Here is a 21,512-nt window from a genome sequence, read left to right as displayed (position 1 = left end):
GTAGACGCTTAAAAATAGTGTTCGATGAGTACTATGCCTACTTGGCCTTATATTTGCCGCAGTTAGCAAATGGCAGTCTGCACCTAGGGCACAATACCTAGTGTCCAAGTCTCGCACACCGAATGCGCCAGTCATCCTGCGTCGCAAACATGATAGCCCTCAGCCCCTCGTCTACCGCAGGCTCCTTGTGACGGTTCGTTATTAGGCATACAAAAACGCTGCTGAAGGCTGCCAACTAGGCAGCGCATTTTGGCAACATTTATTTAAAATTTTGCCCTTTATATATTATGTCACCGCCTGGTATGACTGAGGTAACCATCTCCATGCTGAGCTACTTAAGGGATTTCATAGTAAAAGCAGCTAGAAATGAGGCAAAACATTTCCCGTTTGAATAAGCAGGAAGAACCTAAAGGCTTATTAATTGCAGTTTTTGTTCTGATTGACACAACTCCGCAGAAAATGATCACCAGTTTTTATTTTACGGATTAAAAATGCAGATAGAAAAGCGTTATTCGGCAAACAATTTTAAAGTTGATCCGAAACGCGGATCCAGCTCTTAAGTATGTGCATACGCACGGCAAGAACGAAGTAGCTCAATGAGGCTTAATATAGGAAGCACCAACGCGGAGCCGGTATGAAAAATATCGAAACTTGTAATAATGCAGGGACAACATCGAGAGGGGTAACGTACAACTTCAGGACACATTACCGGTCCCAAGGGCCAAGTTAAAGACAGCCAGGGCACAGTGATTGACAGTACAGCATTATTATTCTGTAGAATAGAGTCTAGAGCGAACAACAAAAAGCTGTCAGAGAAGAACGAATTTCTGTGAACAATGCGCTATAGAAACCTCCCGAGTACGATTGGTATATCTGAGTAGTAGCAGCACTAGCAACTTTATTTTGCGCAAACGTTGTGGTGATTGTACCAGTGAGTTGTTAACACAGACATTTAAACAGCGGGGCCCCGATGCATTTCTACAGAACTTTCATAATCGTTAGGACAGCACACACGATGGTGAGGGTATTAGATTTGATAGGAAGCGATAAAAACAAAGTCTCAAGTCTCATCGCTGTGGTTCACGGAAGACTTCCCGGTATGTTAAATGATTTGAAGTACCCATCTTCATTGCGTAGTTTTAAAGTAGCACTTGTCGGGAACCGCGGGGTCGCAGCGCAGCGCAAGAGAGAAAGTACCAGCGTGGCAGGCTTTCGGAATCGAACTGCCCGTGCCGTGCTGGCGCACCAAGCACGCGCCGCTCGTCTCTTTATTCTCGTCTTTTCTAGCCGGCGCCAAGGCGCCGGCTAAGAGCGCCAACCAGAGGGCGCTACAGGGCTGCCGAAGCGGCGCACTTTACGTCGCAGTCCGGCACGTGCAGGGTGGTGCAGAGACTGCGTTCGCGGCCCATGTCGATGACACCAGTCTCGCGCGAGTCGCTTGTGGGTCCGACGGTGGCTGGGAATCGGAAGGGTAGTCAAACGTGCGCGCTGAGCATACTGGCTAGGTCGGCGTGTACGTATCCTTGTTGGGCATCGTCCGAGTGCCGACGAGGAAAGGCGTTTGCGCGGTGATTGTTTTTGGCGTCGCCTACGACGTCGCCTACGGTGGCCAACGACCTCACAGGCGCCCCCCGACCACCGCCCTCCACGCCCGCTGCTACCACCCTACGCGCAGGCACCGGTGAGCCACCACAGTGAGCCAGGCACGAACGGATGAGGCACAAGTTGTAGACGAAGGGAACCCGGGTGGTCCCGCAGTGCTTGCAGCTCAGGGTCTTGAATCTGCGCCTGAGCTAGGCGTTCCCAGTCCACAGCAGATGCAGCACTGCCGATGGAGGTAATGCGTGAAAGCGCGTCAGCCGCCTCGTTGTCGGTGCCTTTGATGTGCCGAATGTCCGTCGTGAATTCTGATGTATAGGCGAGCTGACGGAGTTCCCGTGCAACGTACTTGGAGGAGTTCGTACGGAAAACGTACGCCAGAGGCTTATGGTCCGTAAGAACGTGAAAGGACTGGCCCTCCAAAAAGTGCCGGAAGTGCTGGATGGTGGCGTAAATGGCGAGCAGCTCACGACCAAAAACGCTGTAGCGCGTCTCGGCAGGTTGGAGCTTCCGAGAGAAGAAACCCAGCGGGTGCCACTCGGAGTCGATTCTCTGCTGGAGGACAGCGCCTATTGCAACGCTGGATGCATCTACCATGATGCGAGTGGGCGCGTCGGTTCTCGGGTGGATAAGAAGCACCGAGTCAGCGACGGCTTGTTTAGCAGCGTTGAAAGCGGCTTGAGCTTCGGGAGACCAGGAAATCGCGGATGAGGAGCTCTTGGTTGTGCGAAGAAGCTCAGTCAGTGGATGGAGAAGCTCGGCGCAGTGGGGTATAAAGCGTCGCGAAAAATTCACCAGTCCCAGGAATTCACGAAGCTGGCGGAGGCTGGTAGGTTGTGGGAAGTCCTTCACGGCTTGAACGTGAGAGGGTAAAGGACGTATTCCCTGCGCCGAGATGTGATGGCCCAGGAACTCGAGCTCGGACGTCCCGAAGACGCATTTCTGGGCGTTGACAACCAGGCCAAATTGTTGAAGGCGTTCAAAGAGTTCTCGGAGGTGACGCTCGTGATCTTGTGGAGTAGGACTCGCGACTAGGATGTCGTCGATGTACGCAAATACAGCCGGAAGGCCGCGCGTCACCTCGGCAATGAACCTTTGAAATGTTTGAGCTGCGTTGCGTAGCCCAAAGGGCATGCGCACATACTCAAACAAGCCGAAGGGTGTAGTGATGGCCGTCTTCGGGATATCGGCAGGCTCGACGGGGATTTGGTGATACGCTTTGACAAGGTCCACTTTGCTAAAGACTGTGCACCCTTCCAAGTGGCTTGTGAAATCCTGGATGTGGGGTAGGGGATAGCTGTCGTGGACAGTCTGAGCGTTGAGCGCTCGGTAATCACCGCACGGACGCCAGTCTCCACTTTTCTTAGGAACCATATGCAGTGGAGACGCGTGGTTGCTGGACGATGGGCGGATAATACCGAGTTCCAGCATGTGCTCGAATTCACGTTTAGCAGTCGCCAGACGCTCACCGAAGAGGCGGCGCGGCCGAGCTGCGACTGGTGGACCACGCGTGACGATGTGGTGGGTAACGCTATGCTTGGGCGGCTGCTTTAAGTTGCAGGGTCTCGTGACCTCAGGGAAGTCTTCGAGGATTCTTGCGTACGGGCATGAGGGAAGCAGCGTGCGGATGCCAGTTGGAGCGACAGTAGACAGTATGCCCAGGATGGAAAGGCGCGTCTTGCTGTCAATCAGGCGATGGTGACGCATGCTGACATCTAGGTCAAAGTGGGTGAGGAAATCGGAGCCGAGGATCGGCTGATTGACGTCGGCTACTACGAAGACCCACCGGAAGGCGCGTCGCAAACCAAGGTCGAGGGTGAGGGACCGCAGACCATACGTGGCGATAGAGGTAGAGTTCGCTGCACGAAGTGTAGGTCCAGGTGACTTAGAAGTACGCTCATCCTTGGTGGCCGGTAGTACACTGACTTCAGCACCCGTGTCTACCAGGAAGCGCAAACCAGAAATGCGATCCATGACCAGGAAAAGGCGGCCAGGTTGTAAGGCGAGGTCACTTGCCGCCATTAGTGATCTCGCGGCGCGTTTCCCGACCAGCTGCATGGGGAAGTGCAGTGACGGGCGCGGTGCTGGAAAGTGCGATGGTACCAGCAGATAGCCGAGCTTCGAGGGCTGCGCGAACAAGAACCACCCGGGGAAGACGAACGGCGGCTAGGACGTGGGGAGGAGCCGCATCGGCGATCAGAGGACGTCCGAAGCGCTTCAATGGAAGCGGCGAGTTGATCGATCCGAGTCTCTAAGCGGGAAACGGCCGATGACTCTGCTGTCGAAGCGAGGGGGGTGACTGAGGGAGAAGTCGCGTCGTGAACTTTATCAGCGAGCTCGGCGGCGCGGTCGAGGGTCAAGTCCCCTGCAGCAGCTAAAACGATGCGAGTGGACTGTGGCAAGCGCTGCAGAAAGAGTTCTTTTAAAAGTGCACCGTTGGAGTCCACGTTGCTCGCGCCCACAAGCTGTCGCATGGTGTTGAGCAGCTGGGAAGGGCGGCGATCTCCAAGCTCTTCGTGGGTGAGCAGGTGCCGGAGGCGCGCGCTCTCAGACGCCGTGGTTCGGTCCAGAATGCTCTGCTTGAGCCGCTGGTACGGGGCATCGTTCGAAGGTGCACCGATGACGTCTGCCACTTCATCAGCCACCTCCGGAGGCAGGTTGCAAAGCAAGTGGCGAAACCGAGTAGTCTCCGAGGTGACGCGGTGCAGATCGAAGACGGCTTCGACCTGGGCGAACCAGACGTGTGGGTTCTTGCGCACGAAGGTGGGCAGACGGAGCTGTATGACTGCGACGTCCGGCGGCCGCGAGGAAACGTCAGGCAAAAGAGGGCCCGAGGGCGCGAGGTTGCTGGGGTCGGTCATGTTTTAGTCCGGAGTCACCACTGTCGGGAACCGCGGGGTCGCAGCGCAGCGCAAGAGAGAAAGTACCAGCGTGGCAGGCTTTCGGAATCGAACTGCCCGTGCCGTGCTGGCGCACCAAGCACGCGCCGCTCGTCTCTTTATTCTCGTCTTTTCTAGCCGGCGCCAAGGCGCCGGCTAAGAGCGCCAACCAGAGGGCGCTACACACTATCTCATTATTTACCAACGCGGTAATTAAGGCGATGTTTGTCTTACTTATTGCAATGCTGCTACTTATCCCTCCTGATGAACAGCGTGGGACAACGCCAGCTGGTGTGCTTAGCACGAGCCCTCCTACGAAGATCGCGAATCTTGGTGCTCGACGAGGCCACCTCACAGATGGACGGTGACACAGACCGCCTCATACAGGCCACGCTAAGGGAGAGCTTCGCCAACTTCACCCTGCTCACCGTGGCCCACAGGCTGCACACTGTGCTTGACTACGATCGGTGAGTGTGCCCCTCTCAATTCACGTACGATATATCAGGATAAAGTTTGCAAGAATAAGGCAAATACGGCTAGTACACACGGGAATCCTGCGCTGCATAGGTCAATAATCTTGCAGTTTTTCTTCCGCAGTATTCCACGGTTCTTGTCTTTACCCTCAATGGGGAATTTACAGAGCTTTCTGCTGACATAATTTCAAATTTCGCAGCGTCAATCGTGCATGTGCGATTAATAGAAATTGCCGTTTTATTATGGCGACGCTGGATGTTGTAGCTGTTTGGTACGTAACAGCTGTGCGAAAGGGAGGTACCTTAGGGTTTTCAGAAATATTCGCCAGGTGGACTTGTAACTTAGGAAAAAAGCACAAATGCTCGCGGAATTGAAAAATATGAAGCCACTCATGGGATTCATGAATAGCATTTTTCAAAGCGTTTCAAAACGTAAGCATTCAAAAAATATTCCCCGAAAAGAATTACCAGTTTGTGACGTGGGAAAAATACCCTCCAAGGGCACAGATTTTTCTCAGCGTATTTATTTATATAGCACTGCTGAGGAAGTAACGGCGAGAATATAGATTTAAAAAGCTCTAAACGCGCATCATTGGTCTACCACGGTCTGTGCAGTGTGTTATCGAATCGAAAGAAGCAGGTCACAGTAGCGTATTTGTATTTCAACAAATTAGAAGGCGGGCAAATTTAAGAAAAAAAGGGTTTCTCTTTCCTTCGAGAAACTGGGGGTGGGAAAAAAAAAGGCATGCTGCTACATTGGGTGGGGGTGAAATGCTAAAGCGTGCTCGTGTTTTTTTCTAGCAAGACATTGCTCCAATGTGATATATATGTATTTGTTTGGTTTTATTTGCACAGAATTCTTGTTATGAGTGACGGGACTGTGGTGGAATATGGCCCAGCGGAAGAGCTGCTAAGCGTCAGAAGCTCGACCTTCTACGACATGGCTCTCAATGCAGGAATCATATCCGGAACAAGACGAGCAGCGCAACACTATTCAGAAAGTAGCACACACTTATAAAAAGGAAAAGAAAACCCAAGAAAACGAGCACAACCAACACATGTGACTCTGCTTGCCCCTAAGCTACGCCACCTGCCAAGTTCTATCGTTACTTACCTGGCATAGTTTATAAAACCCTATACCGGCTGCTTGATCCTAATTCAAGCGTGATGGTGATGCATCCCAAAGTGAGTTTCTAGGACGTGGAAAAATGTGCCCTCTCGGAACGTCGCCATTCTTTTCTTGCATTATCATTACGCGTGTAACAAGTGAGTAAAAAACAGCAGCCCAACTATACCTTTTGCTACTCAGTAGAGGGAGCAACATCACCAATTTTTGATGAAAATAAAGAGCTCACTTATTTAAACTTGTAACAATACGACTTGATATGATACTTTCCGCTTTTCAGGCACTAACCGTGAAGGCCACTACACAAAAAAAAACCTTGCTTCCTCTGTTCTAGAGTAAATAACGTTGCAGATCTCAACTCCAAGTTTTGCCAATAAAGTTATTTAGTTTTTATTGTCCATAAAACAATGTGCATAGGGCGTACTTCAACTCTTGCGTATCTCCAGCGCTATAAAGAATGTGAGTAATATTGAGATATTTTTCTCAGTTGCGTCTAATGTCGGCAATGGTTTGTAGACAATTTTGTGTTCTCGGGTGGGTTCTCGCAGGACGAGATTTGAGAGTGAGGTATATCGTTGTGGCCACAAGCTGGGCCCGCAAATGATGGCTCAGTCTGCAAGAGCTCCGAATGTCGCGGGTGCATTTGTTCTATCGCAAAAAAACTTGTAGTGCTCCAAAAATACTGGTAGTATAAAGAGCTTTAAATGAAAGCGAAGGCAGTCCAAAGCAAGCGCGGCACATGGCTGGCTCTGCGGCGCTCTTCTTTTGGTCCACGCTGATGATGATTCCTGTCCGGTGCACTGGTTCTTCATCTTCCTTGTCGCTATTTTACCATGGCCAATCTCCTTGAAAGAGTAGGAGATACTTGTACCTCTTCCGCACAACAGCTGCTTCTTTGTGAATATACCCAAATTGGTCACCACCGGTCAAGTGAATGTATGTATGTATAAATCTTTCTTAAGAAAAGGGTGGCCAGTGGCCTAAAAAGGGGGGGGGGGTGTTTAGAAGGATGTGTAGGGCTCCACTAGGCTCTTAATTCTTCGGGCTACGCGTCACTCTTTGGCGAACTCCCAAAGGTAAAGTGAATAAAACATAATTGCTACAAGGTCATTCGATTGTTGTTGGTGAGGAGTTCATGGCCGGTACGCTGCACATGTCGCAGTATGAAGTCGTAATTATATTTTGCAGAGTATTTCTGTGTAACAAGAGCACTTTCAATGCCCTTTGGAGGAAATTTCCTTTTTTTAAAATATCTTCTTCTGCTTTGAAAATGCAGGTATTGGGAAAAAAAGGCTTGTTTTAGTATATCTTTTCCGGAAATGTATTTTCCATGCGGTGGACGCGAGATTTTGTATATAAACAATTCGGGCTATTCCTGACAATTTCCTCCAGTACGTTTGAGTGGCTAAATGAATATATCCACAGTGGCTTGTTTACCTTGGAGGGTAGTTCTAGCAGACGTACGTATCCTGGAATTTCAACCACCAGTAGAAATCCCTGAATGACACCCTAAAGGGGAACCTCATTTGTGAGCCGCAACTAAGGCCAATTTCAGTGGAGAAGCCCCTCAGGGGCTGGGGCTGTCGGCGTCTCCGGTCGTCGCCTCATATAGTCACTTCTCATGTAGTCACGTCGTCTCATGTAGCCATGTAGTAAACACCAGGACGCTCGTTTTCCAACGCCTCACACTAGACCCTAACGCGCGCCACTAAAAAAGTGTGTAGAGGATAAAACCGGTTCCAAATAACCATGATTTAAAGACTTGTGGAAAGCTTTCTGTCCGCTTTAGCGATCGTCAACCACAAGGGGAAAGTTTTTGTAGACGGGTTATAGTTTTTGTTACACTCAAGTACCCACCGGATCTCGACGCTAGGTCTGATCGGGTCGGGTGGTCGGTCCAAGCAAGAAAAGGCTTATTTCCTAGTGTCTGGGCCTGTTGATGGCGAAGACGAGCCTCCAGGGCGAGGCGTGAGCATTGCACAAGTACAAGGTCAATTTCCGTAGTTCCGGTTTTATTTAGCCGCTCCAAGTCGCAGTGGCTCGGAGCAAGCAAAACAGTCGGCCTTCTTTCACGGTTTTTCTCTCACTGTCTTCCCGAGAGGCGCGCAGGTGCGTGAATGGGATAACGGTCACCGCTGCTGCCGGACCAATAGCGACAGCGGTGCGCTAGAGAGCCGCCCACCTCGTGCGCGCGTCGTAGCATAGTAGAAATACTGCGTAAGCGCTGTGTAAGTTGATGCCCCATCGAAACGGACGAATCGCAGCTAGAAGTGATTTTGATTGGTGTTACGAAAAGGTGGGGCACTCGTTCGTAAAGCGTGAAGTCAATCTGAACAACAGAGCTGTTGTGGTGCAAAGAGCTGTGCAACTGCGTGTAGCGTGTTTGATGTCGACGTTTTCTTTTCGTGGCGTACATCAGTGCTTATTACCGCACGTTGTGTATATGCTTGGTCGCATCTCCGTAACATGAATAGAGTGTTAAACTGCGATTTCGGCTGCCTTCTTACTGTTCGACAACCGTACGTCTGCATGGCTTCGCGCGGGACTCGACGAGGCCTAGCGGGCGGCGCGAAGGGCGAGGGGCTAGCCCCGAAGCAGCGAGAAGAAGCGAGGGGATGATAGCATCAACCCCTCTCCCTATCCCGGTCTCCGCATCCCCACAATAGATAGATAGATAGATAGTTTATTTCGCATCATAGTGGTACAAGGGTTTCCTTGCCTTCCTAAGCCCGCAGTGCTTGTGGGAAGGCAGGTAGAACATCAGCACCCGACCAGACGGGCAGTAGAGGTACTTTTTGTGGAAAGAGAACAGAGAAAAAACGAACGTCTCCCCGCCAGGGGGACTCGAGTAAATGCGTCGCATAGGGTGTGGGTGTATTGCGTTAACGTTTAGTGTTTGGGGAGTTGGTGGTAGTAAATGCGTTGTATCAGCAGCTTCTTGACGTAGTTTGAATGAGTCAAGGATATAAGGCGCGTTCGTAGCCTTTGATTCTGTGTCGGTTTTGTGGCGCAGTGGGAAGAGCACCATGTACCTCGCGTTCCGCCCACAGGTAGTGAATGCGTTGTATCAGCAGCTTCTTGACGTAGTTTGAATGAGTCAAGGATATAAGGCGCCTTCGTAGCCTTTAATTCTGTGTCGGCTTTCTGGCGCAGTGGGAAGAGCACCATGTACCTTGCAGTTCCGCCGGCAGGATCGTGGGATCGAAACCAGGCGCCGATAAGTATTATTTTTTATATAGTGTAGGGGGAGGGGTGCTGTCCTGTTGTTGACAGCGAGGAGGGTAGGGTGATGCGGGAGAGGAGGAGTGGGGGAGAGGGCACATCTGCGCGCTGAGCTGTTGCGGACGGACCGCGGACGCTACATGTGAGTTAAAGAAATGCTCTGCATTTAAAAAAAGCGTAAAAAAGAAAGTATCGCGATGACAAGCAGTAATTGACGTATAAAAAGAGCTAAAGAATGTGACAAAAAAGGACAAGCGGTATCATAAACATAAATGCGTACTGGACTGGTACGATTGAAAAAAAAGAAAGAAAAAGAAGCGAAAGAGCAACAATGAAAAAAAAAATAAACAAAGCGAAAACTGAAAAAAGACAAGCAACGGAAAGATAAAGCGCAATATCGAAGGCACTATACAACAATGCATTTTTGCACACGCGTCAATAACATTCACAATTCATTGTCATCTTCAAGAAATCTGTCCAAGCACGTTATGAAGAAAGAAGGCACCATTTCTTTATAGTGTTCTTTACATTTTTTTAGGCTGGATATGTTAGTTAGTTCCAAAGGAAGAGTATTAAACAAAAACGGCACATAATATTCACGTTTTCCCTTTCCATAATTGGTAAAAACACGTGCGATGTTGTATCGCTGGGTTTGTCTTAGTAACCGGTCCTTTTTCACGGGTGATTTATATTCGGTATCACAACATTGAGTAGTCAGGATAATATAGCTGCATAGTTGGTGAACATTTTACATCTGCAATTCATTCATTACCTCGGTAGTTTTAAAGTCATGTAATCGTGCTCCATGCACTACGTTCTCGAACACTCTGTGAAGAATCTTATTTATTTTCATTTGCCCGGTAGTAGTACAGCCCTATATATTGTTATTCCATGTCGAATGACACTTCCAGCTAAATACTCGTATACTTGGTATCGGGATTGCATTTTGCAACCGTCCCTTAGCTTATAAAAACATGCTGACACAGCTCTTAGTTTTTTACATATTTGCGTAATTTGTTCGTCCCAGTTTAAATGTTGCCATGACAATTATTACATCTCCAAGCTAAAAAAGATGGCGGCAATTTTGCAATGGCAATTATAATTCTCTTTGGCCCGCCCAAGCTCGCCAGGGGAGGCTTTGGCGCTAGTTCCAGAATTAGCCGGGACGCCGTGTTTAAGGTAAGAGGACGCTTAGTGATTGCACTGCGGTCCCGTCGACACTTGCTACTAGGCAGATGGGGCACGCAAATTGCCTAAATTAGGGCGCCACCGCTTCAGCAAGAGCGCGATTCTCCTCCCACCGGCACTTCTCTGCACAATCAGCGCGCTCCCTGCGGGAAAAACGCGACTTACAATATTGGAATACAATTTATACTACATGCTTCACCCTTTCTCACCTTCCACATTAGTAGAGATGGTCGGAGATTTTTTTAAGTATTTTCAGAACACTGGTGAAATGTTTTCAAAGTACATGACTGAACGATCAAGAGGTAGTCATCAATGCACCTGAAGGCCTCAATCGTCTGGGGAACTTCGTTCAGGCTGCTCAAAAAATATTCCCTACTACAGGAGCCACTCGAAGTTGGAAACGATCGCCAGACCTTTCAATCCAAACCTACGCGCCCCACGCAACTAGGGTGAACTTCAAATAAAAGCTAAACAGTTCCAGAAAGTTCGCAAGCGAAATGCCACAACTGTTACAAACTGCTCAACGTCGTTTCGATCCCTAATAAACTGTTTAGCACATGTGAAAAGTCTACATTGGAGAATGGAGTACAACTCATACACGCCGATACTAAAATGCAAAGCATGTGCTAGGTTTCTTTGTGTGGACCAATATGTAACTACATGTTTAGAACCAGTGCCTAAACAGTGCCTGAGAACCAGTGCCTGAGAAGGGCAAAGCATAAGAAGAGACGTAGAAACCATGCCCTGCCAAGCACGCTGCTCCATGTTTATCACTCTAAACAGAACGTTTTTTTACGAATCTGCGCTGAAAAGCAAGTTTGCAGTGGGCCCTTTTTATGGGCAAACTCCCTCAGGGGGCTCTAGGCGTGTCATGTCGTCTCATGTCGTCATCGATGAACTGACGGTATCAAAACACCGGTGCGGTCGTCTACGCCTTGCGCTTCTCACGGTACTAAAACACAGCGACTATTTTAATCATCGCGCTAGAACGTAACGCGTACTAAAAGAACACACCGATACAAACGTTTACCAACGCTTCGCACTGGAACTTTTCATCACCGTGCGCCACCCGCCAACGGTGTCACCTCCGTTGGCGAATACGCCAAGGCGCCGAAAATAAACTTATGCCCGGCTGTCACATACTCCTCGCCCGGATAATTGCGTCCGCTTGCAAATACCAAAGAAGGGCGAGAGACAACAGTTATTTATATTTTAGCAGGGTGTCCGGCCCGTGAGTGTTCACCTGTGCCGAGATTGCTGGGGTGAATGAAATCACAACGGAGATGCTCGACTGCGCTTTTACTATATAGTTTACTACACGAACAAAAGATTACAGGGCAACGCCCGACACAAGAAAAAGAAGCCTTCACACTGCCATCGGCCTCGTGCGCGCAGGCAGTAATCGGCCGTACACTAAGGGCGCGCGCGCGCTGGGAGGCTAGCGCACAGCGCTAACTACGTAGTAACACAACAAAAGAAACCCAAATACACAGGGTGGCCACTATGACGACACTCGATCCACCGTGGCCTACGCCTTACCCTTCGACCTCGAACTTACAACTCAGACAGCCGCACGTGACACGCGGAACGCTCTAGAGGAAAACACATGTTTAAACCTCGACAACGCAAATACCAAAAAAAAATACTAACAAGTACACAACCCACATAACACTCTAGAGGCAAACAATTGTTTAAGCCTCGACAAAGCACTTACTATAAAAGAAATCTAGCAGCTCTGCGAGCTGTACACGGCGAGCAAGATGCCCTGCGACATCGTTCACTCTAAGAAATCGGGGGAGCAGTTGAAGAGTCCAACCGTCATTGTACTCTTGCAAGCGTTGGGGGACTCCCCTCGAAAGCTGCGGGGAGTTGGATGCAATGCTCGCTCCCCATGAGGAGGAGAGCAAAACTGACCGCGTACTCTTCTCGTGCGCGGGGGAGTGCAGCCCCAGTTCTGCTCCCGCACCAGTGAAGAGTAAACCTGCTCATCGTCTCCCATCTCCAGTACGAAGAGTATAATTGCAATTTCATTCTTGTCCAGTGCGGGAGTAAGCATGGAGATGCACTCCTGCCATCTGCGCACACCAACTCATCAGCGATGTTTTATTTGCATACGAATATATTATATAAAGCAGTTGTGTAAAAATCGCCCGATTACTTCTGCCGCGCATTCTAAACGTGCAAGAATATGAATTCGTGTAACGATTGCTCGCAGCGTTCTGTGGCGGCAGGCGGCAAACCGAAGGAACTATTCTACGGACCGCTGCTGACGGTCGCTTTGAAAGAGTTTGATCTATAGACGTACGCTTGTCCCGCGCCTAGTCGAGCTAAAAAAAAACGGATTGTAAATCTGAGATCGATTGAGAAAAATGGTGTTGCAAGAAGTGAAGTCCGCGCTCTTCTGATAGCTCAAGCTGCAAGCGCAACACGAACCCGACCCAACAACCGTGGCTAGTGTCGCCGAGATAGGCATGTACATACGATAGCTTTTACTAGGTTAAATGAAGGAAATCCGTATACATAACTGGTATTAACAGCAATATGGGGCCTATCTGCAAGATCGGAGTGTGAGGAACAGGCGATATCACTGCGAGGGCATCTCAAATACACCCTCTACGGTGAAAACTATCTCGTCGGCTGACGAGCGACGATACAAGCGTACACACCGATCGGTTGCTGGAACTCAAGCGCCTTTAAGCAAAGAGAAATGACCCCCCCCCCCTCCCCGCGGCGGCGCAGGCGTGGATCACGATACGTAACGCGCCATACATCCGGGGGATCAGGTAACGCGAACCGCTCGAGCAAGCGCGAGAAAGGCACCTTCAGCGAGCCACGAAGTCCGCGTGTTCTGCAAAAACCTACACAGGCGGTGAACCCGCCAAGGCCGGACGGGCGACTTACAGGCCGCGCCAGACCGTGATGTCAATGTGCTACGAACGAAGTGGGCTTTCAAGCAGACGCTTCGTTCAACATGGGAAGTTGGACCTGCCCTTATCGTCATACTTGCTTCGACACAGTATACGACGCGTGTTGGCTAACCGCTGGCCGCTTGTGCGTCAGCGCGACATCATGCACACGCGAGCAAGTCGTATATTCGTTCATTCGTGCGTGCGTGCACAGAACAGGGAGGTGCGTGCGTGGTACTAGTTTTTCTTTCGGACGAACATCACAGCGGCGACAGCGCTGAGGCCGATTTCGGAACTATGCGCACTGTGTAGCGATGCGCGCGCTATGGCCGGACTGTATCCGCGGCCGACGCTGGCTTCGCGCATTGAGCTTGGGATCTTTCGCAGCTATTACGACCTTGGATTTATCTACCGGACGAAGAAACGCTGGCGGGAAGTAGAGGTAAGCCATTAGTTAACCTCGTATTCTTGTCTTGTGTATTTAACGAAGCAGAGTTACTCTCGGTACTTCGGTCCGCGGAAGCGGTTAGTCCTAACGTTTTCGTGACTGATTTTGACCGTTGCTTAGTTTTGAAGGGCGGCTTTTGTACCCGTGTGCAAACAGCGTCGATTCTTGCACCGTTTCAATCCCTTTGATTCGTGAAGTGTTGGTATCCTTGCGGAATATTTTCGCAGGTAGGAAGCATGGTCGCGCGAGTAGTCGCAGCGCTACGCTGTACTCTTAGCTCGGCGGCTAGGGTTAGAGTGGCGGCCGTGCAGTAGCTGTGGCTACCTGCGCGGCTCCAAAGAATTGCGTACAATAGGCTGAGTGATAGGAGCGCGTCTAGCGCGTAATAGTCACTAAATTACAATAATTTTAGTGACCGCCGCGCGTACAGCAGCAGACTGAAATGCTGTTCAGACAAGTTTTTTTACGTTTTGCTTGAGGGCAGGATGGACGGAAATGGGACTTTTCGGGGCGTACTCACCGCACTGTTAAGGGGTAATTAGATTCGTCTAAGGCGATGAGCTACGCGAGAAACTTCACTCAGTGTGTACGGCAAACAGGTATTGTGTGCGACACAGACAAGCGAAAATTTTTTACACAGGCCGCTGACGGCGGCGACAGCGGCAGGCGACGGGCCGTCGCCGTCGCGAGTTTATTCCCGGACAGAAGCAGCGCACAACGACGACGAAGGGCATTGGCAGCAATGCATTACTTTTTTTCGTTTGTCGCTGTCGCCCACACTGTTTGTTGTACCCATTACATTACTTTTTTCGCGTCGGTTGTCGCCGTCGCTCGAGCGTTCGAGCGTTCTGATCGTTCAATAACGAGCCTATTGGTTCTCATCAAATGTTGCGATCTCCAGCGTGCATGCAACGAAGCGTACTCGAGAATGAAGAAAACAGTAGCTATATGACCCATTAGCAACTTTTTCACGCTAGTCTTGTGAACGTATAATTGGCCCTACGTTGCAGTCGGCTGAGGACAAAATCCAATGCAAATTATTCAGGGATTATAACCTTACAAAAAGAGTTATGTTTCCTTAAATTTTGTGCAATGTTTTTATACCGGGAACGATAGCGGGGTAAACAGTTGAAGCTACGGACACGTAAGCACTAATGGGTTTGGGGCGCAGTGCGTAGGCAGACAGCTGTAGGGCGCGCTGTCTGACATGACATTGGCCAAGTGGTACAATGAGCGTGGTGGCATCCAAGGTCACCACGTCCGCATCTAGACTGGTTACTGCGCCAAGCAGTATGGCATTCCTATACGGGTTCAGTGCGTGCTCTCGGCGCAAAAACTAATCTATCACCCAATAAACTTCATTTAACGTTGTCAGACTCGTTAATATTTTTTTCATTGTAGAACTTATCTTTGCTGTCCCCCTCTTTCTGTCTATGTAAGAACCACGGGAAGACGCTACTTGCCCGAAGATTTTTTTTTTTTGAGAGAGAGAGGGAGAGATCCCCGAGACGTCAGCAGCAGTGGCCGTCGCATTCAAGACACTTCTCCTCACACCCTTGGACATCGTGGATGGGTTCCCATTGCTGGTGTCTGTGTTTTGGCCGTTCATTGTGTAATATGCTTCAAAGGCGAAGCGCACCTTGCTTCTGTAGACGTTACTTTGGCTCAAGCATGGTGCCCTGGTCGGTACTGTTCTGAAGGCCGCCACCAACATTATGAAGCAGTCAGCTCGAACGTGTTTGTTTTTAATACCAAGTTATGCCTTTTTAAATCTTACTAGCGCATGCTCGTTTGAGAACCACCCGCCTAAAAAACCCAGTGGGAATGTTTCCTGCGGTTTCCTATTGTACGACCAAAATATATCTGTTGCTAAGTTGCCGTGTCAATGGCTTTGTATCTTTGTGTTGATTGCACCTTGTAATGCGTTAATAGTAATCCACGCTGAATTGTTTAGTCCCAGATTTTTCTTTCGCAAAATTTATTTGTAAATATTTTTTATGTGTGTTAAATAAGAGCTGGCTTTTTCAGTCCATGTGAAGCACTCACTGATGTACTAAGGCCATTTTGTTTTATGTTAATACTGTTAACTATTCTCCCACTGCTGTATTTCTACTGACGCTTTTCGTGCTAATGCCAGTACCTTTTTATTTGTGGATGTTAATGTCATTTTTATCGTCATAATTTAATGTTTGTATTTCAGTGTTTTCAATTGCTTTGCTGCATTTTTATTTGTGAATTTTTTTTGGATGTATCCTAAATAGGCGCTACGTCTCCTGTGTGCATGTGGAGTAGGAACCGTTTTTATGCCGTGATATTATAATTCCCAATAAATTGCATTTTGTGTTAAATTGCAGAATGATCCGATTGTTGTGGTATTTTGAAAAATAAAGTCTGAGCATGTTTTTTCTTCTTTTCCATGTTTCAAAATAGCTTGTCCTGTTTTGTTTGCTTGTAACTGCCTATAGTACCATCGTGGGGAAGGGGCGGGGGGGGGGGGGTCTAGTAGCAGGCGGAGCGAAAGCACGCTGCCTCGCTGGGAATAGCGGAACGCTCTTGAGGAGTAACGAGATGCTTTCCAAGAGAGAGTAGTAGTACCCGTCTGCAGTATCCGGGAACGCCGCCAATAGAGCTTATTTACGCCTAAAGGGAGTGACGGAACGCTGCCTTGGAGATGGCATTGCAATTCCCACACAGGGTTCAAGTACTCCGCTTCGAAAGCAGCAAGTAAATCCCACGGGGAGTGTTTCGCCTCTCGTTCGGCCGCCACGCGCTACTCCTCGGAAGAGTCGCCCAATGCTTCCAAAGGGAGTGAAATATGGGACAAAAGTTTTTACTCCTAGACAGAGTTCCCAGCACTCCTCGAGTTCTTAGAGTGTTGCCGTCAGAACACACTACTAGAAACAAGACACAAAAACACAGAAAAAAACTCTCATCCCGTTAAACTACAAGCGACGCCAGAAGAAACAAACCCGGATGAGGATATCTTAATGCGATGCAACAAACAATTACGAAGGGGAGGCGCGGCGAAAGAAAGTCTCTACGAGGCAAGGAGAACACTTGGTTTATCGACGGAAAGTCACGATGAGCTGGAGCCGACCTCGCCGGGCAGCCGCTTACGTGTTTCGGAACTCCGGGGTGCAGAAGCTGGTCGGCCATGGGACTCGTGGCGACGGGAGAACTCGAGCGCTGAGCCGAGGCGGGGACCGTTCCGTCGCGGGCCTACCGATGTACTTCCGCTAAAGCGCGTCACCCCCGGACCCTTTCCCGCGTAGCACGTTCACAAATCTCCAGCCGACGGCCCCAAGCGACCGCGTGCGCTCCCTTAAATAACCTTCGCCGGCCGCTGAAGTCCTGCTCTGACGTCTTCCCATTGTTCCTCTTCTCCCCTCCTGGAGCCCTCGCCCATTCGCCACGATTGCAAGCGAGCGTCCGAGCCAGCGATCGTGACGACACCCCTCGCACCTGCACGTCCGCTGGAAAGTTGCATCCCGCTTTTGTCGTTGTAGCAGGCAGGGCGAAACAAAGGAGGTGAGCACAAAGCCGAAGGGGGGACCCCAAATTCCTCAGCCAGGAACAAAATGGCCGACTCCGTCCGGGAGGCCGTCATGTCGGCCGCCCGAATATAGAAAATGGAGGGCCTGGCCTGCAGTTTGTGACACTTGCTCCCTCCTAAAGAATATTCTCCCAGAATATTCTAACCTACACAAACAATAGGCCACTACATATACACACTGCTCTAGACAGGCAATAGGAAAAAGCAACAAAAGAAAGTTCGTGACGAGTCAGTGTCTCTCTGGGTCGCACATCCCAGATGAATCGTTGAAACGCGCACTCACGGATCTGAGCACGCGCTAACCTGCAGACCACTTTCGGTCGATTGATTGATTGAAGACACGTTTATTCCATTTTCTTGCGCTTGCGCGCTGCTATGGATAGATGGGTCGGTAGGGGATTGGTAGGGAAGGGGAAGTGGGAAAGGATAATGCCGCCATTCACTGCGTCAGCGGCCTGGACGCAACACTATGGTCGCCTGGAGTCATAGCCACCGTACTGTCCTGCGCGTCGCCACAAAGCCGGTCGCCAACGACTGGTGCTGCGGGGTCCAACAGAAAAAGCAGCAGGGCGCGCCACAAGCTAGTAGCGTACCCAGCAGGAGCTTTTGGTGGCGGACAGGACCAGGACTGGAGAGACGTGGGCCAGGGTCCAAGTCGCACGTTGGTGAGGGCACGGTACCAAGGAATACTGTAGCGGGGGCAGTCCCACACTAGATGTTGTAGGTCTGCCCTGGTATGGCAAGTGCTGCAGGTGCTCGGGACACTGGGAGCGGCCCCACGGCGATGAAAACGGTGGAGCAAAAACGGTGTGAGCAGTGTTCCCGTCTGAATCCGTCGGATGATCACAGTTTCCCGCCGGGAGAACTCACGGGAAGGAACTGCAGGGATCTGGAGGGGGTTGGCCATGGCTACGAGGTAAGCTACGGTTTGAAATACGTCTGAGAACGTGAAGAATTTGCTTGCACGTCTTTAATGTCCTTTGGAACCAGGTAGAGGCGGTACAGTTATCGTCCAGGTGCATGCCCAGAATTCTGATCGACTGTTTTCTTGAAATCTCTTGGCTTCCAATGCGCAATCTGTATGCCTCCTTCTCCGCCTGTTTCACCGCTGTACGCCTGCCCCCGTGAATGACAACGAATTCGGTCTTATCTGGTGCAATAGTGAGGCCGACATCGCACATGTGATCATGTATGATGTCCAGAGCCTGTTGGAGCGTGGCCTCTTGTTCACCGACGGAACCCTGGTGCGTCCACACGGTGACGTCGTCGGCATAAATGGCGTATTTAAGCCCAGCTACCGCTTCCAGCTTGCACGGGAGGCCGTGCATGGCAATGTTGAACAGGGTAGGCGCAATAACTGAGCCTTGAGGCACTCCGACGTTGTTGTGATAAATAGCACTAGTCGCCTGGCCTATGTGGACCTGATAGGTGCGGTCTTGCAAGAAGGCTGCGATGAAGTTATAAAGCCTCCCGCGTATGCGGAGCTCTCGGGTCTTGGTCAGCACGGTGTGATGCGGAACCGAATCGAAAGCCTTCCTGATGTCAACGGCGACCACGGCACGAGGCTGGTTAGAGTACTTGTCAAGCACGTCTTCTCGAAGGCGAAGTAGCACGTCTTGAGTAGACAGTCCAGATCGAAATCCATACTGCGTTGGTGGCAACAGCTGGCGCTCCTCCAGATACCAGATTAATCGTGTATTTACCATGCTCTCCATAATTTTGCACACGCACGATGTTAAGGAGATTGGTCGAAGGTTGGACAGAGAAAGAGGTGGCTTGCCTGGCTTTGGGATGGGTTTTACGATTGAGAACTTCCAGGTCTCAGGTATCTCGCCACTGTCCCAGATGTGGTTTAGTTCATCAAGAAGGGCTTGCTTGTGGCTATCCGGCAGGTTTCGCAGGTGAGCAACGCATACTTTGTCGGCCCCTGGCATGCTGCGAGTGTTCGCTCGTTCGAGGGCATGGTGTAATTCTGTCACTGTGAAGGGGACGTTGTAAGCTTCCTCGTCGGCAGATGTATCGTCCCGATTGTAGGTAGTTGCAGAAGGGTGAGACGTCTGAGGGAAAAAGGCGGCGGCAGCTTCTTCGGCCAGCTCGTTTACGCTCACACCTCCGCGAAGTGCGACTCGTGCGGCACTGTTGTTCGTTTTGCGCTGTCCAAGAAGAGATCGGAGAAAAGCCCAGACTTTCGAAGTGTGCGTGTGCCCATTTATGGTCTCGCACACATCCATCCAACGCTCGGTGGCTAATGCGTTAGTGTGACTCTCGATTTTCTTCTGAACCTCGAGAAGGCGTCGCTTGAGATGTGGCGCACGACCAGACTTTTTGTATTGACGGAAAATTCGCAACCGGCGGTTCCACAGCGTCACCAAGTGTCTGTCTGGCTCCGGGTGATCTGGAGGGACGCGCAATTTCTTGGTAGATTGTTCTTTCGCTATGCACAGCTGGCCTGTGAGATTTTGAATGCCGGCGGCTGGTGGCTCTTCCATTAAAATGCACCGATACTTGTCCCAGTGCGTAATGTACGCCGTCTTCGCGTAAGACCCAGCGCTAGTTCGTTGTGGCCGTTGTCCGCCAGTGCGGAGATGGATTAGAATGGGCAGGTGGTCACTCCCTAACGTATCCTCGTACGTTTCCCACCGGGCCAGCTTCGGATGCGACACCCACGAGAGATCCGGCGTTGTGTCAGCTTGCTTTTGTGTTTGGCCTAATCGAGTGTGCGTCAGTGGTGCGTTTAGCAACGTCAGGCCGTATGCCGTCGCGTCTGCCATGATGTGCTTGCCCCGGGCGCTGGTCTTCTCGTAACCCCAAGCAACATGCTGAGCGTTAAAATCGCCGCACATAACTGTAACGTCCTTCGGGTACAGCTTCTGGAAGTGCTGGACGAAGCTGAGGTCTATGTGCGATAATTGCGATTTCTTACGCGCGCCTTCTGGACATGTATACACAGAAAACACCAAAATTGTTCGGTGTGGTGATATTTCGACTCGACACCCCGCTACTTCGGTGAAAGCGTTGCACCACGGTTGAGTGTCGAGTTCTACGTGCGTAAACCCCCTGTGGATGAACAGTGCCGCTTTGACAGGTTGTGTGGCATCGTCGCGGGGTGCATATCCTTCGTATGACGGGATCCTCACGAGTGGTCCGTTAACCTCCTGAAGTGCAATAATAGCTGGAGTGTTTCTTCCCTGAATTAACTGAAATCTGTCGATGAAGTCCGCTTTCCTCCTCCTAAAAGACCGGCAGTTCCACTGTAATACGGTCGTCCACGGATGGTAACCCGTGAAGTTGAAGCCATTATTGTGTGTCATGATGGGTGGCTTTAGGACGCACTGCGGCTGCCGAAGGTGTAGCAAGGGAGCAGGCTTGCAAGGGGAGGATTCCCGCAATTACCAGTTTGTCCAGGATTGTTCGCACACACGTCTCGACGATATGGTCTGTTGTGACCTGCCCTTGCAGCGAAGCTTGCACCACGCTGGGTGGCGAGATCACCATGGGTGTCGCGGCGCGCTCCGCGCGACTGCTCCGTAGGCGTGCCTGGAGCTCCTTGCGCCGCGCAGCTTTCTCAGCAATGCGGGCGTTGACTTCTGCCAGTGCCCGTTCCATCTCACGCCGAATTTCTTGTACCTGGTTATGCAAGTCTCGCTCCTCTTCTCGGAGAGCCGCGATCATAGCTCCTAGATCGTCGTCTGTTGCAGGAGTCAAAGCGGGTGAATCTTGAGTGGAGGACGGTTGTGCCGATCGTTGGATAGGAGGCATGATTGACGCGGTGGCAGTAGCATACGTCACCTTTTTATTGGTTGACTCTTTAGCGATTTGCGATCCGGGAGAAGCGGCGGCCCTGTCCACTTGTGAAGCAGCGGGGGCACCAACACTACGGCTCCTGCTGCGGCTGGGACTGGTTTCGGAGAGTGGCATGAAGCGATTGCCGTGGTTCCAACTGGATGAGCGACGCCTGCTTCTACGTCGATTGCGACTACGCGAGCGGCGATCTTTTGCCCGCTCCTTGCTTCGTTCTTCAAATCGGCGACGCGAGGGGCACTCGGCGTCAGTACCTAGGTGTCCAGACTGCTTGCAGTTTCGGCAGTATGGTGTCTGATCCATGCACTGGACATCAG

The 21,512-nt window shown here is 50.6% G+C and overlaps 1 protein-coding gene across 1 annotated transcript in view; it reads left to right on the top strand.

The window, feature by feature from the left end:
- Window positions 1-19,004, top strand: part of LOC144159793 (ATP-binding cassette sub-family C member 2-like) — a 148,667-nt gene extending 129,663 nt beyond the window's left edge. The window contains exons 26-27 of the mRNA XM_077691477.1: window positions 4,751-4,945; window positions 18,791-19,004. Coding sequence (XP_077547603.1) covers window positions 4,751-4,945; window positions 18,791-19,004 — 409 coding nt within the window. The remainder of the gene's footprint in view (window positions 1-4,750; window positions 4,946-18,790) is intronic.
- The last annotated feature ends 2,508 nt before the right edge of the window (window positions 19,005-21,512 follow it).

Source organism: Haemaphysalis longicornis, unplaced genomic scaffold (genome assembly GCF_048455015.1).
Source record: "Haemaphysalis longicornis isolate Haplotype H1 unplaced genomic scaffold, Haemaphysalis longicornis Haplotype H1 scaffold_10, whole genome shotgun sequence".
NCBI classification, from domain to species: Eukaryota; Metazoa; Arthropoda; class Arachnida; order Ixodida; family Ixodidae; genus Haemaphysalis; species Haemaphysalis longicornis.
This window is presented reverse-complemented; position numbering and strand designations above follow the sequence as displayed.